This window comes from Brienomyrus brachyistius, chromosome 2 (genome assembly GCF_023856365.1).
Source record: "Brienomyrus brachyistius isolate T26 chromosome 2, BBRACH_0.4, whole genome shotgun sequence".
Lineage (NCBI taxonomy): Eukaryota > Metazoa > Chordata > Actinopteri > Osteoglossiformes > Mormyridae > Brienomyrus > Brienomyrus brachyistius.
The window spans coordinates 6,492,486-6,509,535 of record NC_064534.1 but is presented as its reverse complement, the minus strand read 5'-3'; the positions used below and the strand labels follow the sequence as shown (position 1 = coordinate 6,509,535).

At 48.3% G+C, this 17,050-nt stretch overlaps 2 protein-coding genes across 2 annotated transcripts in view; one reads left to right on the top strand and one right to left on the bottom strand.

Annotated features, from left to right (window-relative positions):
- The window catches only part of unc5ca (unc-5 netrin receptor Ca), a 115,763-nt gene extending 112,153 nt beyond the window's left edge, over nucleotides 1-3,610 (top strand). Inside the window, 1 exon segment of the mRNA XM_048984024.1 lies at nucleotides 1-3,610. This exon segment is cut by the window's left edge and continues 210 nt beyond it. The gene's annotated coding sequence lies outside the window, so the exon portion shown is untranslated.
- Nucleotides 3,611-3,954: 344 nt separating this feature from the next.
- Nucleotides 3,955-17,050, bottom strand: part of bmpr1ba (bone morphogenetic protein receptor, type IBa) — an 85,663-nt gene continuing 72,567 nt past the window's right edge. The window contains exons 5-14 of the mRNA XM_048984036.1: nucleotides 12,664-12,811; nucleotides 11,876-11,978; nucleotides 11,627-11,729; nucleotides 10,587-10,686; nucleotides 9,172-9,310; nucleotides 8,861-9,053; nucleotides 7,812-8,109; nucleotides 7,216-7,391; nucleotides 6,970-7,100; nucleotides 3,955-6,165 (exon numbers count right to left, since the gene is read on the bottom strand). Of these exons, the coding sequence (XP_048839993.1) occupies nucleotides 6,040-6,165; nucleotides 6,970-7,100; nucleotides 7,216-7,391; nucleotides 7,812-8,109; nucleotides 8,861-9,053; nucleotides 9,172-9,310; nucleotides 10,587-10,686; nucleotides 11,627-11,729; nucleotides 11,876-11,978; nucleotides 12,664-12,811 (1,517 nt within the window). The 3' untranslated portion in view covers nucleotides 3,955-6,039. The remainder of the gene's footprint in view (nucleotides 6,166-6,969; nucleotides 7,101-7,215; nucleotides 7,392-7,811; nucleotides 8,110-8,860; nucleotides 9,054-9,171; nucleotides 9,311-10,586; nucleotides 10,687-11,626; nucleotides 11,730-11,875; nucleotides 11,979-12,663; nucleotides 12,812-17,050) is intronic.

Sequence of the window (17,050 nt, the reverse complement as noted above, 5' to 3'; positions counted from 1 at the left end):
TTTACTCATGGGTTTGGGGAATCTTCTTTACTTTGTACTTAGAAATAAAGAGAGACCGCAGTAATTTAGAAAAAGGAGGATCCCTCTTATTAGCCTTGGCTGTACGTTCTTCAGTACAGTTTGAATATTAATTTATAAAGTTTCCTAGGGAACGCTATATCCTGCTGTCCATATGTACGTGGATAATCTCCGAGTCCTGGCAGGTGATTTGGGTGGTGCGGGGACTGGGGGGTGGAGGCAGAGATACCTGTGACCCCACCCCCACACACACACACACACACACATACACACCCCCACTCCTGCCCCCGAAGGTGCAGACCCGTGATGGAGAACCAAATACAGCATTTCCACCTTCCTGTGACATAAAATCTGTTGCGTCTCACGTTTCTGTCGCAGTAGACATTGAATATCCAACACTTTGATAAATATACGGATGTGGACGGTCTGAATGAAACACACGCTGTATATAACATGAGGCAGGAGGTGGGCCTGCCTTCAAAGAGGCACAGCTAGTATTCACACCATCGCTGTCTTCATACAATCGGATTTGAAAGAAAAAAAATATATAAATATATATATATATATACGTTTAATGCAAATGATTACGCTAGTGTGACTTTTTCTGTTTTATGGATTTAATTTCGACTTTTTTGGTGCCATGTGGAGAATATACAGATCAGTTACATCTACGGAAGCAAGTCATTATTTTAACCAGTGCAAAAATAATTACAAAAATATATGTATATATACATCTACATAGAGCATTGTAATATCTGTAAAACTTTTAATAACATTTATTAATAACCATTGCCATTGGTATTATAGCGTCTTATTTTATATCTTCTCATTTAAGACATAATTCTCAGCTAAAATAAAACTTAATTAAAAAATAAATGCAAATATATTGTGGTTTAGTTAGGTCCCTCCTTAGTGGAAGCACAGTGGTGCGTTTCAGCACCGGTGTGTTTGCGGGGCCGCCGTCGGGGGGCCATTTGCGGGGGTCACTAGCACTCGGGGGAAAGTTTCATGGTCCAACATTATTTTTCTCTTCTAATGTAATTGTCACGCTCCCCTCCCATAAAGTTCTGCTTCCTCAGGATGGAGTTGAGAACCACTGCCCTAAGGGACTATGGCCCGCAGATATGCAAACAGATTCCCCCCTCCCAAAAAGAACGAAAGAGTAACCTAAAAGAGACCAGAAACTGTCAGTATGGATTTCGACTGAGAGGTCAGTTTCTATCAAGAATATAGAAGAATATCAGGATCGCTTCAGCAACAATTCACTTTAGAAATGTATACTTTTGTCTTTTTTAAAAGAAAACATACTGTAAGTATTTTGTAGGTTTTTTTCTTTGTTTTTTAAAGCGACACTTGCAGTCTGGGGAAATGTTATTTTGGGAATATGTGTATTTTAGTTGGGGGGGGGGGGTCTTTAATGAATGCAGAAGTACTTCAGAATGAGCCCTTTGGAGATGGGGGGCTTTTTGGAATCGCTGCTGGACGTAATTTCATGTTTGTTTCGTAGCAGTAACACCCAAAGTCCCAGTTTATTAAATAATGACAATTTTGTTCCCTAGTGGATTCCTACCCCTTTTTTTCTGCATGTACTCATTAGCTATTTTGCTTAGCTGGGGCTTAAACTCTTACATGTTAAATAAATGCCTTTAAATGTGTGTTTTACCATTACATTTGCAGTTTGTAAGCCTCTAACAAGAGGTGTTTGCATTCGTTCAACTGGAGTAAGACGAGTTTGAGTTACCCTAACGTGCAATGATAAAATGAGAATACTTTTTTCTGGCAAAAACGATGGTAATATCACTTTAAATGTGCTGTAATTCTGATGAGTGCTAATTGTAGTGGAGAAATCACTAAAGTAGCAAAATGTCACCAAGTAGTCAAATTTGACATATGATATGATATGATATGATAGGATGATTCCTTCTTGCTGTGTGCTCTTTCGTTGTGTTGTGAATCACTGCCACTAGGGGGAGCGCTCTGTGCATGCCAGTATACCCAGCCCTGCAGGCACAGCCTCTGAAGTCAAAATGCTGTTCCTTGGTTTGATATTCTCTACTGGAAACAAAACCAAGAAACAAACAAAAGGCAAAAAAAGGAGCATAAGTTCACGCTGTAAATTTCAGAGGTTCCACGCTGCCGTCTGAATAGTCAAGTGTTACACGGGGGTCTGGAGATTTCTGTGTTGATTTCGTTTTATATTCCGTCCAGTAAGCTTTTTGTCCAGAGAATCAGCATTTTATTTAGTTTTTTTTTGTTTTTGTTATGAAAAGAATGCATGCAAACCTCAGCAAGATGGAACAAAATACTGCAAAAGGGAAAGAAAAAAATATTGAAATATCATGTTTAGATAATGAAATGTATGTAAATGCCTAATTATGTACAGAAGTCTGGCTTCAGACACATTTCGACGTTCTGTTGCGGTAAAATCTAACAGCGGTACGCATAGATAGTACTTTTTACTTTCTGGATTTTCCTTTGTACTTTGTTTCGTTTGTATGAAATGCTGTCATTTTCTAAAGCTGTGTCCACTATGCAAACCTGGCCGATCTTTATACGTGTACTAAAGGACTCCTGAAGTGGAGGCTTTTTGCTTTTGGGGTTAGTTTTTTTTTTTTTTTTGACTTTTCTGATGATTGATATTATTCGTATTGTGAGGATGTGGTCCACACACGTTTTCTCAGCACGCTTCATGACTCTGGAACTGAACTTTCCAAATGCTTGCGGCTATTCCTGTCCAGTTTCTGTACAAAGTGTAAGAAAGAATTTTTAAGCGAGTAATAAATTATATTTATAAGCAATTCTGAACACAGGGTGACTCCTGGCTTTATTTGACTCCCTTTCCTGAGTCCGCAGTCAGACCATTAAACACTCTCATCGTACCGTGGCTTGTATCGGGAAGCACCTGTCGTCTCTCGATAATGCTGCCTTCTGTTTGGAAATCCATCAGGTTGTCATGTCTGTACCTGGTTCCTGCTCGTTTGTATCTGTTGCCCGCTGGTTTCAAGAAATTGAGTCAGTCTTTATACTTTATCCAGCCTTTATACTTAGCTTATCCAATAAATATTGAAAAAGGCGATTTCTTCGAAATGCATTGTCTTCTTGCTTTTAGTGCACTGCCTTTTTACTCTGCAGCATGTTATAAAGTTCAGCATTGCTCTGATGCTAGATACATATCTGCCAAGCTACCAGATGAAAGTGTCATTTGATGCAGTGTTTGTGTGTGTGTGGGGGGGAGAGATCATATTCAGTGCAGTGATGGGGACACTGGCCAGCAGGTTAGCCCGTCCTGTGGTCTCTGTGGATCCCAGTGCAGTTACTGTATGGGGACACTGGCCAGCAGGTTAGCCAGTACTGTGGTCTGTGTGGATCCCAGTGCAGTGATGGGGACACTGGCCAGCAGATTAGCCCGTCCTGTGGTCTGTGTGGTTCCCAATGCCCCAGTGCAGTGATGGGGACACTGGCCAGCAGGTTAGCCCGTCCTGTGGTCTGTGTGGTTCCCAATGCCCCAGTGCAGTGATGGGGACATTGGCCAGCAGGTTAGCCCATCCTGTGGTCTGTGTGGATCCCAATGCCCCAGTGCAGTGATGGGGACACTGGCCAGCAGGTTAGCCCGTCCTGTGGTCTGTGTGGATCCCAATGCCCCAGTGCAGTGACAGGTCCTGACCGTCTGAAGTCACAAAAGATTCCTCGGTATCCTTTGAAACAGTTGGACTAAGACCCTGTTGTCCTGGTTAAAATCATCCCTTGTATCTAACTGGTGAATTCTCTCCTGCCCCTTCACCACCTTAGCTGCTGTCTGGTGAGTGTACTGGTGCAGAATGGCTGCAGTTGTATCATCCAGGTGGGGGCTGCACAGTGGTCCTGTAAAGTGATTTGTGTATCTTGAAAAACACCAGATAAATGTAACATTCATTCAAAAACCACGGTAGACTCTAGAAAGATGAAACCATTTTATTTGGGGAATGTTAGGCCTTGGATTTGACACATTTCATTTTCCATTTATTAAATTAGGTATTTATGTTAAATAAGGCACAGGCCCTCTGAGAATAGGGGATTTCATTCTATACACATAAAAAACAGTTTACATATTCAAGTCCTTAATTAACCATATCATAGTTTACCTTCTGGAGACCTTAATTATCAACAGCACTTATTTGACCTGTGAGGAGGCGTAACACGGGACAGAAACCAAGGAAACCACAGACGTTTGGCTGAAAGGACCAATGGCAAGGAACACCAGCGCAGCCCTGGAACAGGAAGCGTATCTAAAGACCAGACAGGAAGTGATGTCACCCCAGAGTAGTCTTTTTCTATACCTCCGTAAAAACACCTTTAAGAGAGAGACAATCTCACATTTTCAGCTATTTTTGTCTGTTTACTGATTTGCTTTTCATCCATAACCAGTCCTGAGAAGTGCAGACAGGATATGTGGACGGGTGGCAGCACTAAAACACATCCTGATACGTACATAAAGAGCATTTAGGACTCACAAGCATGCGACTAGGCCTCCCCTATGTATGTCAGATCGATGACACATATGGGAGCCCAGTTTAGTCCAAAGGCATGAATTCAGCATAATTAGTGTCTCTAAACTGCTCAGTGTCTGATTGTCTATCTGCCTACAATGAAAGGGATTCACACACAGCATGTCCTCTTGTGGCGTCTGGATGAGGCACCGGGCTCCCCAGTGACCCTACCCAGGATAAGCAGGTGGAGGATGGATGGATGGATGGATGGATGTAGGTATTGTTGCTTATCATGCCAGCATCTCTGTTTTGAATTGATTTTTGAGTTTTTGATTCCCTTTGAAAAATGTACAATAAATCACCATAAAGCTTTTTTTCTCTTCGAAACAAACCCTCCAGTTACAGTTTCAGTGTCTGGTTCAAAGACTGAATTCTGTGAATCTGCGGAGTGAAATTAGCTGTTTGCAGGTGCCGTTAACTGCATATCGCAGGCGACATTGACAAGGCAAAGCCAGGGGCCCCAGCCCAGCTGCTCTCGGTGTTTGAATGCTTTGCCTAATGTTTTTAAACATTTAAGTAACGTCACCAAAGTAATTAAGCACAATATTATCTTAAAGTTGCATTAGGTTTAGAACAAATAACCCATTTTTGGCATTAATTTTAGTTTTATTGTTTTCTTTTAACGGTAAATCTGATCTTAAATCACAGCCTTGTTGTTTAAGGTGATTGGTATTGACAGAAATCGCCATATGAACAAGGATTCGCTTTCAGTCTCAACAAACAGTGTCTTTCATTGCAAACGGGTAAAAGCGAGCTATGGCTCTACTGACTGCTGCATTCTCGGTTCAGGATGTTCATTGCGATTGGCCCATGGTCTCCACAGAGATACGTTGTGTCCCTCTAGTGGCCAAAGGCAGCAAACACAATTATGGTCACAGTTACTGCACATGGTACCACTGAGGTAACACGGAATATGACATGAGTTTGACGCACTCAGATGCCATCTTTTCTGTGATGACAACACACTTCCACGGCAATCGCACGTGGCCCTCCCTGTGGCTGTGTTGACCATACAGCCCCCGCCACAGGGACTCTCACCACACCGGTACACGTGGACGACGTCACGCGCGGGAACTACGCTGACGTCGCTGATTGTCAGAGCCGGTGCTTCTCGTTGCCTCATGATTGGGGCTTGGAGGGGAAATCACTCACCTTTAACAGCAGGGGGCGCCCAACACCTGCTTGAGTGAGTGAAGCTTTCACAGAAAGCAAATCTGGGGCGAGGGGACGGGGGGGGGTTGTTTGCAGATCTGTCCCTGTAGCTCTGAAGCAAACAGAAAGTGTCCTCTGGGCACTGCAGGAATGGGCAATCGTAACCGGAACCAAACGATGACGATCCAGTCCGCAGGAGTGTCCTGCTCCCTCGCCGAGCCAGACCGGCCAGCACCGTGGGATGTGGCCTCATCTGGCTCCTCCCCTGCCCACTGATCGGGGGTTCGAGAGGCGGTACTCGTGTCTCTGGCTGCTCACTGGCGCCCCCTGTGGCCCTGCCCGCTCACAGCTTGATGTCCTGCGACTCGGACATGCGGGCCAGCGTCTTCTTGACGCGCAGCGCCGTCAGACGGGAGGCGGGGCTGTGTGCCCAGCACTCCGTCATCAGCTTCCCCATCTGCCTCAGGCACTAGGGGGTGCCGGGGAGAGAGAGGGCTTGATCACTCTACATGCGTGCATGCATATATGTCCCTGCTATAGGTGCCCCCACATGGGTGAAAAGTACACCCTGTGCAGAAGCCCCCATGGGGTAATATGTCATTTTCAAAGGTCATTCAGCAATGTGTTTAAAACTGAAAGTGCCTTTTCATGTTTTTTGGTTAGGAATCTTTTTGATTTACTGCACAGTGAATTACGGGGAGCCGTTCTGCGAAAAAGTGCTCCCTCAAAGCAGGCAGTGCGGGGGCATTCCCATGAGAAGCAGCATGTGCCTCAGAAAGTTAGGACTCTGTGTCTGTGTTCGGAAGGTTACTGGTTCAATTCCCAGGGACAGCAGAGCTGTGTTACCATTAGGCCCATGAGCAAGGTCCTTAACCCCCAGTTGTCTGACCCTTTTCTCTAAAATCTATGTCACATTGGATAAAATTGTCTGCTTGATAATGTAAGCTGTCCCCACATAGGCATGAATGTGTGTGTGGGTTACGCATGTTTAACATTGTGGGGGCCGATTGTCCCCACAATGTAATAAAAACCTGTTTTTCTTTGACATTGTGGGGACCATTTTTCAAGTCCCCACAAAGATCTGTGAATGCAATCACAAAAGTAAAAATGCCAAAAGTCTTGATTTTGTTTGGTTACTTATGGTTAAGGTTAGGGCTGGGTAGGGGTTAAGGTCATCATGTTGGGATTAGAGTTTTCCCCATAGAAATAAATGGAGAGTCCCCACAAAGATACAATTACAAACCTGTGTGTGCGCGCATGTGTGTGTACGTACCTCATCACTGCTCCAGCGGTTCGGAAAAGATGGTCTGGACCTCTTGATGCACACCACCTCCCGCATGTCTTCGTAGGATGGGTCTGTGGGCACCATGTCGTAATAAGGCAGCTGATACTCCTCCATGATGCCTGCAGGGGAAGTGTGACCGTGGTTAGGCAGGACACACAGGCCAAGCAGTGGGCAGCGAGCAGCGGCCGGCCCTTGCTGACCCCCCCACATCGCCCCCCCCCCCGCCCGCCTCACCTCCCGATACGCATCTCCGCGCGATCTCCCACAGGATCAGCCCGAAGCTGTACATGTCAGCCATGATGTAGGACTGGAAGTGCTTCCTGTTCAGGCTCTCGTCCAGGACCTCCGGAGGCATGTAACGCTTGGTGCCGACCCGCGTGTTGGGCGGGATGTCCACCTCGTTGGTATCACTGCATGGAGGGTAGGCAGTTAGCTGGCGTGCTCGTCATGGACTGGAGAGGCAAACTCGCACGGTCTGTATATTATCAGATGGACTGATCGGCATTTTAGCCGTTTTTCGTACAGCTGAATGCTTCACAGACACAGATATGTTAAACATTTTCACACAGATGGCTGAACTGCTACGCCATCTACTGACATGTGAGCACATTTGCAGGTTCCTGTTCAGACGGTTCACTCACAACCTCACTTCTGTACCACTGACAATGTGGAAAAGAAAATCTCAGGCTTCATGTTCTTTACCTTCTGCTCACCCCCCTGCCTGTCTTCCCCTCCTCCTTTGCCTCCTCTTCTCTCCCACTCTCTGACTCCCCCCCCATCCCCGTACCCACTGCTGTGCCCCCCCCCCCTCCTCCCCTCCCCCCACTGACCTGATGAACTTGACGGCCAGTCCCAGGTCGGCGATGCAGCACGTGCCGTTCCTCTTCACCAGGATGTTCTTGCTCTTGAGGTCGCGGTGGGCGATGGCCGGCTTGCCCTGCGTGCCGAAGATCTCGGTGTGCAGGTGGCAGAGGCCCGAAATGGAGGAGTATGCGAGCCGAAGCATAGCCCGGCTGTCCAGCGTGGTGGATTTGAGGTAGTCATAGAGGGAGCCGCTCTCGTGATAATCAGTGATTAGGTACAGCTGCGTCCAGGAGCCAGTGCCCTTGATGTCCGCCGCGATGAAGCCTGGGAGACAGAGCAGGCCAGTCAGACACTGGCACTGGATACAGGGCAGCAGCTTCGAAGACAGATTCCTTAATTAGACACCACAGATTGATCAGGTAGATGCAGAAACATCATTAATCAATCAGGAAAAAGGAATCGATTAAACGCTCAAGATTGAGGTTTGGCCGTTTAAAAAAATTAACACAAGGAGTTGCAAGGAATAAAATATTGCGACAGTGAAGAAATCACACACTGACGGAAAAAAAATCAGATACAGTGACAGTAAAGAAATCATATGCAGTGACAGTGAAGAAATCACACACTGACGGAAAAAAAATCAGATACAATGACTGAAGAAATCAGACACAGTGACAGTGAAGAAATCACACACTGAAAAAAATCTGATACAGTGACAGTAAAGAAATCAGACGCAGTGACAGTTAAAAAATCACACACTGAGGGAAAAAAAATCAGATACAATGACTGAAGAAAGCAGATGCAGTGACAGTGAAGAAATCACACTGACTGAAAAAAATCTGATACAGTGACAGTAAAGAAATCAGATGCAGTGACAGTGAAGAAATCACACACTGACAGAAAAAAAAATCAGATAAAATGACTGAAGAAATCAGACGCAGTGATAGTGAATAAATCACACACAGTGACAGTGAAGAAATCACTCAGAGAACCACTGCATCAGTGAGCATTTGTGAAGAGCTCTCTAGGTCTACAGGGTTTCATGTATATAAAAGCCTAGCCGAGGCCTCCCTACCCAGGATGTTCTCGTGTCTCATCAGCACGGTCTGGTAGATCTCCGTCTCCCGGAACCAGCTGGCCTCTTCCGTTGTGAAGAACACTTTGACGGCCACCCTTTCCCCCCGCCAGCGGCCCATCCATACCTCGCCGTACCGCCCTTTACCGATCTGCTTCACCATCTGGATCTGCTTGGCGATGGTTCGCTGCACCTGCAGGACAGACCGGATTCAACCAGCTTATCGCATTCTGCCATCGCGTCATGTATTTGCTTTTTTCTTGTTATTTAACCGCTGGATGTAACTGGTAGCTGCAGTGCATAGATCTTACCAGCAGGGGGAGGCCTGAGCCACTGCCAGAGCTCTGTGACTGCTCAATCAGGTCCTTCAGTGATTCTCCAGAGGGGATATAGGTGTCGTCCTGCTCGAGGCCAATGCTGTAGCGAGGTCGTGACTCCTGGCGCTTGTACCTGGCCAAGAAATTACAATTTCAGCAAGTGTTCATCTTCTCTGATTCTTACAAGCAATTAACAAAGGATTGATCATTTCATTTCAGTAACAGATAGCAAGTAGGATAAGATGACAGTAAACCCTCTTTTTAGTTACTGAGCATGAAAAAAATCTTAATTTGTTATAAACATTCATGTTTTTGAGTTTTTGAGGTAGAGGGAGATGTTCCCACAATGATATGTAGTGTGTGTGTGTGTGTGTGTGTGTGTGTGTGTGTACGTTTGGTCCAGGTATACATTATGTGGTGAGGACCAAATGTCCCCACAATGTGACAAAAACCTGTTATTTTGACTTTGTGGGGACCATTTTTTCGGTCCCCACAAGGGAAAATTCAATTTTATAAAAATCTGTGACTGCAATAAAAAAACTAAAAATGCAAAAAGTCTTGTATTGTTAAGGTTAGGGGTTAAGGATGTCATTACTGGGATTTGGGATTTGAGCACAGAAATGAATGGAAGGTCTTCACAAAGATATAAGTACAGGTATGTGTTTGTGTGCGTGCATGCGTGCGTACGAGCAAGTGTGTGTGTGTGTGTGAGTGTGTGTGTGAGTGTAAGTGTGCACATGAGGGTGTGTGCGTGTGTGTGTCTGTGTGTGTGAGTGCATGTGTGTGTCTGTGCATGTGTGTGTCTGTGTGTGTGTGTACGTGTGTGCATGTGTGTCTGTGTCTGTGCGTGCATGTGTGTGTTTCTGTGTGTGTGTGTGTGTGCGCGTGTGTGCATGTGTGTGTCTGTATGTGTGTGTCTGTGTGTGTGCGCGCACATGGGGGTGTGTGCGTGTGTGTGTCTGTGTTTGTGAGTGTGCACATGAGGGTGTGTGCGTGTGTGTGTCTGTGTGTGTGAGTGCATGTGTGTGTCTGTGCATGTGTGTGTCTGTGTGTGTGTGTACGTGTGTGCATGTGTGTCTGTGTCTGTGCGTGCATGTGTGTGTTTCTGTGTGTGTGTGTGTGTGTGCGTGTGTGCATGTGTGTGTCTGTATGTGTGTGTCTGTGTGTGTGCGCGCACATGGGGGTGTGTGCGTGTGTGTGTCTGTGTTTGTGAGTGTGCACATGGGGGTGTGTGCGTGTGTGTGTCTGTGTGTGTGAGTGTGCACATGGGGGTGTGTGCGTGTGTGTGTCTGTGTGTGTGAGTGTGCACATGTATGTGTGTGCATGTGTGTGTCTGTGTGTGTGTGTGTGCACATGGGGGTGTGTGCATGTGTGTGTCTGTGTGTGTGTGTGAGAGTGTGTTTGCTTACCTGAAGTAGCAGAAAACTATGATGATGACGAGAATGATGCTGCACACAGTGATGGAGATGAGCAAAGCCAAGTGATGAATAACCTCCCCATCGGTATAATCTATAGGAAGTATATCAGACTCAGTGTCAGAGTTAACAGGAAGTACATCACACAGTGCCACAGTCAACAGGAAGTACATCACACAGTGCCACAGTCAACAGGAAGCGTATCACACAGTGCCACAGTCAACAGGAAGCGCATCACACAGTGCCACAGTCAACAGGAAGTACATCACACAGTGTCACAGTCAACAGGAAGCACATCACACAGTGCCACAGTCAACAGGAAGCACATCACACAGTGTCGCAGTCAACAAGAAGTACTTCGACACAGTGTCCAAATCGGCAGGAAGTACAACAGAAATGGTGTCAGTCAATAGGAAGTGCATCAGATACAGTGTCAGAATTAACAGGAAGTACATCACATAGTATATCACGCAGTGTCAGTCTACATGACATACACAGTTTCAGTCGAAAAAGAAGTACATCACGCAGAGTCACACTCTACAGACATTACATCATATAGCATTACATTCTCAACACTTCTCACTGACACAGAGTGTCAAAACCAACACAGCACCATGGTCTATAAAAACCTCTCACATGCGAACAGCATCGCATCATAGACTATGAAAAAACTGCTAGACTCACACCATGTGCACAACCTCTCACACACCAGAGCTTATATCAGCCAAAGGCTTTGGCCTGGTGTTGGCCAAGCCCTCACAGCTTCCCACAAGCCTTCAGGGGCCTGGGGAACCTGAGCCCTGATCGATCATGTCCCTTCCTGTAGCCCCGCGATGGAGTTTCATGCTGATGACACTGCAGGACGTCCGCAGGGCAGCTGCTTCCTCTGGGGACGCTTGTCTTACTGTCACGCTATCGAGAACGCGACCTGTGAACTGCAGTGACTTTTCCCAGAACTTCCCCCCCCCACCCTGGCCAGATGCTCAAGCTTCCACACACGACGCACTAAAGTGACGGAGGGAGCTGGGTCTTACTGGGAGGCTTCTGTGGCGGCAGGGTGGGGTGCAGATCACGGTTGCAGAAGTCCTGATCGGTACAGCACTCCAGACTTCGCCTCAGGCGGGAATTCCCCGTGTCCTGCAGTGATCAGACGGCCACCATCAAACTCAACTCACAGACCAGGACACTAAGTTCAGGACAGCCTCTCAAGTCTGACCCCACCAATCTAACCAGTATTCACCCTGCACTGGAGCTGTCATCCAACCAGTCCAAGCTTTACTCACCCTGCACTGGAATTCTGATCCCACCAGTCCAAGGCACCCAGACGTGATGACTGGAATTCCACCCTCTTCTTCCTCCGCCATGGTGAAGCAGTATCCATCCGTCCTACATAATAACGTAAGACAATCATCAGCATTATCACACCCACTGCCATCCTCACTTAAACACCCGACATCTGCATGGTAATCACCAGCTACATTTTCAACATTACGACAGCAGTGAATACAACTACTATGTGGATAATCATTCTACTCCTTACTGTCTCCGCCATGTTTACAGTAAGAGATGCATCTCTGTGAAAAAATATGGTGCTAACAAGTCCTTTCAACCACAAGTCGAGCTTAGCTGCACCATGAACACGCCATAATACAGCTGATTCCCCCGGCAAACGCGGCCAATTGAAATCAGTTCCAGAGTTTGTGAGTGGCACTATGTGTAAACAACAGTATAACAAAATACGTCTTTTTCTCATTATTGTAATCATTTTCTCGTGTTCCACTCGATTTTCACTCATTTCCAGCCCTGGCGAGGAACCCATATGAGGGACTTTTGTTTATCAGCCGCAATATGCTAATTTTATGTGACAGAGTATGTGTTACATGCTAATTGGCGAATTAAGCAGTCATAACAGATGTCAGTGATTACTCGTCCCGTGTGCTGCTCGCTGGCGAACGTGAGTGTCAAGTGTCACCGGGGCCTTTGTTTTTACGGAAATACCCTGAGATTACCCTGGAGTAAGCCGCGAATGAGAGGACTGGCCTCGTCTGTATACCAGACCTGGTGCACCTACCTGCAGGTGTTGTTGGCTGTGTCTTCTGGGCAATGATGGTAGCAATAGCACCAGAGGAGGCGTGGGGGCGGAGCTGAGGCGGTGCTGCTGCCCTCGCCCTTCACGCCCTCCGCTGGGGTCTTCCCAGGGCTCCTGTTCAGGACGTTGGCTAGGAGGGGAGAGGACAGCCAGGGTTAAGCCAGTGGATCAGTAAGCAGAGTTTGCCTCTCGCGGGGGCGGCAGCGGGACGGCAGGCCAGGAGCTGCAGGGACAAGGGAGCGACGGGGCAGAGCAAGAGGTCAGGATAGGAGAGCAGAAGGAGGTCAGACCTCTGCCGGGTTAGAAGGGCATCGTTGCTGTGATTGTGAGCCTGGCGGCTGCGCCCTGCTTCTGCTGAGAGGTTGGCAGCGCAGGAATCACCGCAGGAATCAACGCAGGAATCAACGCAGGATTCGCCGCAAAGAGGCCGTCCCTTTGACTTCTGCACCTCAGTGGGTGGATGACCGGTGTTGGAAAGCGCCGGAACAGAAAGCCCCCGCCCACTTCCACACCAAGCCCCCACCTCCCCCCCCCCAATGGGTGCTCATCTTTCAACACCCTTTCCTCCGCTAATGGTGCGTGATCAAAGTGGCTCATTCATAGCGGGTCCTCGTTGGACCCGCTCGAAGGTCATATGGCCTACCGCCCCAAAGCGGTTGTATTGCGAAGGAAACGTAAAGCGGCCGAGCTGCGCGGATTTTATCTGCAGGGGTAAGCGGAAATGAAGATGAAGGAAGAAGAGATGAAGGAAGAAGGGATGAAGGACGTGTCTATTGCTCGTAAATCTGCCCCCTCAACGCTGGCCAGCTCCTTCATTGAGTCCAGATGGTAGCACAGCTGCCTCGCAGCAGGACTGAACGGCCGGTACCGTGCAGCCCGACCCGGCCGGGCCCGGCCGCCTGGCTGACATCTGGACCAGACCAAATGAACAGCCGGGGGTGGGGGGACAAAGTAGGTCCACATCAGCAGGGCGGGCCTTTCTCACAGAAGCTATTGGCCAGCAGACATGACCATTCATCACGCCTCCACCAATCCAGTGGGGAGATCTGGCCACCAGGGGGCCTGTGTCCATCACTGCAAGAGCAGGGCACACACGTACCGCCGGCCACGATACTGTGGCCCATGCCAAATCGGACCTCCTGCCGCGACTTCAAAGCTCTTGAAGTGCCTGGCAGCGCTGGCAAATGGCGTTGCCTCGGGGGTCCGCCTATGTCTGCAAAAAAAATTTAAAATTCTCTCCACTGTGATCAATGACTCGCAAGTAAATAAATAACCACGGCCATGTTATTAGCTGCCCGTGGTCAGCACTCGTTATCGTAAGTGAGATTTAGTACGCCTCGCCGAAGGCCCGATGGACCCCGTGGCTTTCCACCTGCCAGACGCTGCCTTCCAGTCCATCCATCACCATCCCCCAGGCCCAGGAATTCCCCAGTGAGCCGACTGGTGCGGAGCGGCTAATCCGGCTGCCAATCACACACTGACAACCAATCAAAACCAACCAACGCCTTCCTGGTCAAACTGCAGCGAGGGAGAGGATGAGAAGGCTGAGGCAGCTTGACGTGCGATCACCACCTATACGGAATCTGAGCTCCGGTAATGAAAACTGAACCACCTCCACAACCCTCCCCCCGCTCTCTCTGGCCGTCTGCCCAAAGCGACCAGACCCGGAAGCCCTCCGCTCATTATGCAGTGAGTGATGCTCTTTCCCTCTGCCTCTCCACCTCAAGGCTTATCTTCACTCACTAGCTTAGCTACACCACAGAGGCAAGATAACCAGGTTATGGATGTCAAAAGCCACTGAGAGAAAGCCAGCCAGTTAGACCACTAAGCTCCACCCACGATGAGGTGGTGCCGTCCAGTCGGGCCCAAGCCTCTGCCACCTGCCCGCCTCCGTCACGCAGCCCCCCCGTAACAGTTTTAAACACAGCCTGTGCCTCCCCAGCCCTAATATTTTGGTAACTCCGATTAACGGTATCGCCCAGATTGTTCAGTGACGGCAGCGTGAGAAATGTAGACTTCATTAGCTGCATGTTATGTCTGCTTTAATTCCCGCCACGGCGCGAGAGAGCGTATTCCACACCGCGCCTCTGGAATTGAGTTTGACGTTAATGATGCGATGGATTACGGTGAAAAATGACTCACAGCTGCCTGGACGAAAATCAGGAATTTCGCCCACTATTTTCACCCCCTCGCTTTCAGAATAAAGTGAGAGCAATGCGCCGTGGAAAGCTCCGGAGACTGCGGCTGATCGGCCGGCATCGCGCATAACATGAATCGCCAGTGCTTTGACTGCTCCAGCGTTTCACCCGGAATTGGGCCGATGAAGAATTCCCAGAAGGCCGTGGGCTGATAATTCCTGCAAAAACTGATGTAGCAAAGTCATGGCAAAGAGACCCACTGGGGGGTATTTAATATGCCCTTGGGGCAGATCCGGTGTCCGGCAAGAGGCTTTAGGCTGTAGGTGTGCGGCAAACTCGTCAATTTTGTATATGTCTTTCTCTTTCCCAAACTGAGCCAGGAGGCTGAGAAGTCACATGACCGTAAAATCTGAGCTGTTAGGTCACATGACCAGGCTGTCAGGTACGGAAGGCCCAGCCACAGACAGCAAGCGTATTGATGTGTAACCCAGCATATGCAAATAGATGGTCCCCTAAAATTTACATAAATGTTAGATGTCACCGCTATCTACCCAAGAACCATTAAGTGACCTTTCCCTGCGTGCTTGTTCTCTGAAAGGGACAGGGCATGTGATTGACACTGGAACTGCTATCACTGGGATATGTTATGGGCCACTGCCTCCCATCATTTGCTGGGTTTTACTGCAGTTATTCGTTTAGGGTTCCCTGTTTGTTTTGTTTCTCTTCACATTCCACTCCCTCCATGTCACAGATACGTAGCTTCAAGGACATACGAGCGGCGGAAAGTCACATGTCGATGGTCACGTGGGCACACTGGGCCTGAACTGGCCTGGAGCTCAGAAAGGATTTTTTTTTAACCATCTGCTTTTCTGTACGCCTCCTCGGTCTCCGTCAGACGCACTGGCAGAGTGTATCGCACTTTAAATCTTCCAACTTCTTTTAGGGGTTTGTAATTAAGCCCTGGAATTATGCCTCTGCTCCTGTACATCTCTTCCACGTTCCCCTTACTGTCTCATTTTCTCACATTCAGATCAGCAGCGTCTTCCAGGATTCGCTCAGTGCTTTATGTCAGCGGGAGTAAAAAAAGAGCCGTACGCCGATGTATGACAAGATGGCTGTAAATGCAGAACAACAGAGAACTTCTATATCTAGAGGAGAGGCCGCTGAATGCTGATTGGCCGCCGGGCTGCCAACTTCGCCTGTCACACACAATTCAGAGAATATCATTGGATAATAACTAGGTTGACCCAGCTGCATAAATCATGCCCCACCCCCTGCACACAACTGTCTGCTGCTGTGGTTGCTCGTGTGCTACGGCGCACCACGAGGGACAAAAATCACCAGGTGAGCAGGCGGGTCCAGACGCTTCGTGCTGGCAGACAGCCCGACACACCGTCCTTGGCTCGGAAAGCGCCGATGCAGCTGGAAAAGTGTTTCCCGAGGTGTGTACTCAAGGAACTGAAGCAGGTCACTGCACAGGTCTCCACAGTGGCCATGTTCCCTCTCCCTGGAGCCAGAGAATTCCTTCAAATACTAACCCGTACCCTGTTCCCCAACAGGAGAAACTCTTCCTCCCCTCAGTTAGTAAATGAGATTATAATCCCGTCCCCGGGCGTCGGATTTTGGACAATCCCATATTTGGATGGTAATGGAGGAGACGACCTCGTCTTTGGTGAGTCATTGTCAGGAAGTGAAGCGTGTTGTGCTAAAGGTATCCGGCGTAAAGGCTGCTGGCGGAGAGCTTGCTGGAGGGAACCTCCGTGACAGCGCTGAATACAACAGAGAAGGTTCCAGAAGTTCAGGCATGGACAGGGGTGGAGAAGGAACAGCAGGAGACGTTGTCGGGTCGCAGAGAGACTCGTACTCCTCCCGAAAAGAGGGGGCGACAGTTTAGGCTGCCATCCTCATCAATCTCAACAGATGAACCCACAGGATTCTCCGCCCCACCCCCACCACACATACACAAAAGGGAGCAAAAGAATCCCGACCTTTCTCTGTGAAACCAAAACATTGTAAGCCCCCCCCCCCCCCCATGCCTTTTTATCCTCTTAGAGAGGAGCACCGAGGGTATACTCAACATATATCCTGCAAGCCTCAACCTCCCTCGCCAGCATTTACTTAGCCAGGATTGATGGGGGTTTGGTGTGGAGACAGAGCAGGCGCTGATCCTTATCCTTGGAATCCAAGGGAGATGGAGGGGGTGGGTGGTTCCCCTCTGAAAGACGGTCGCT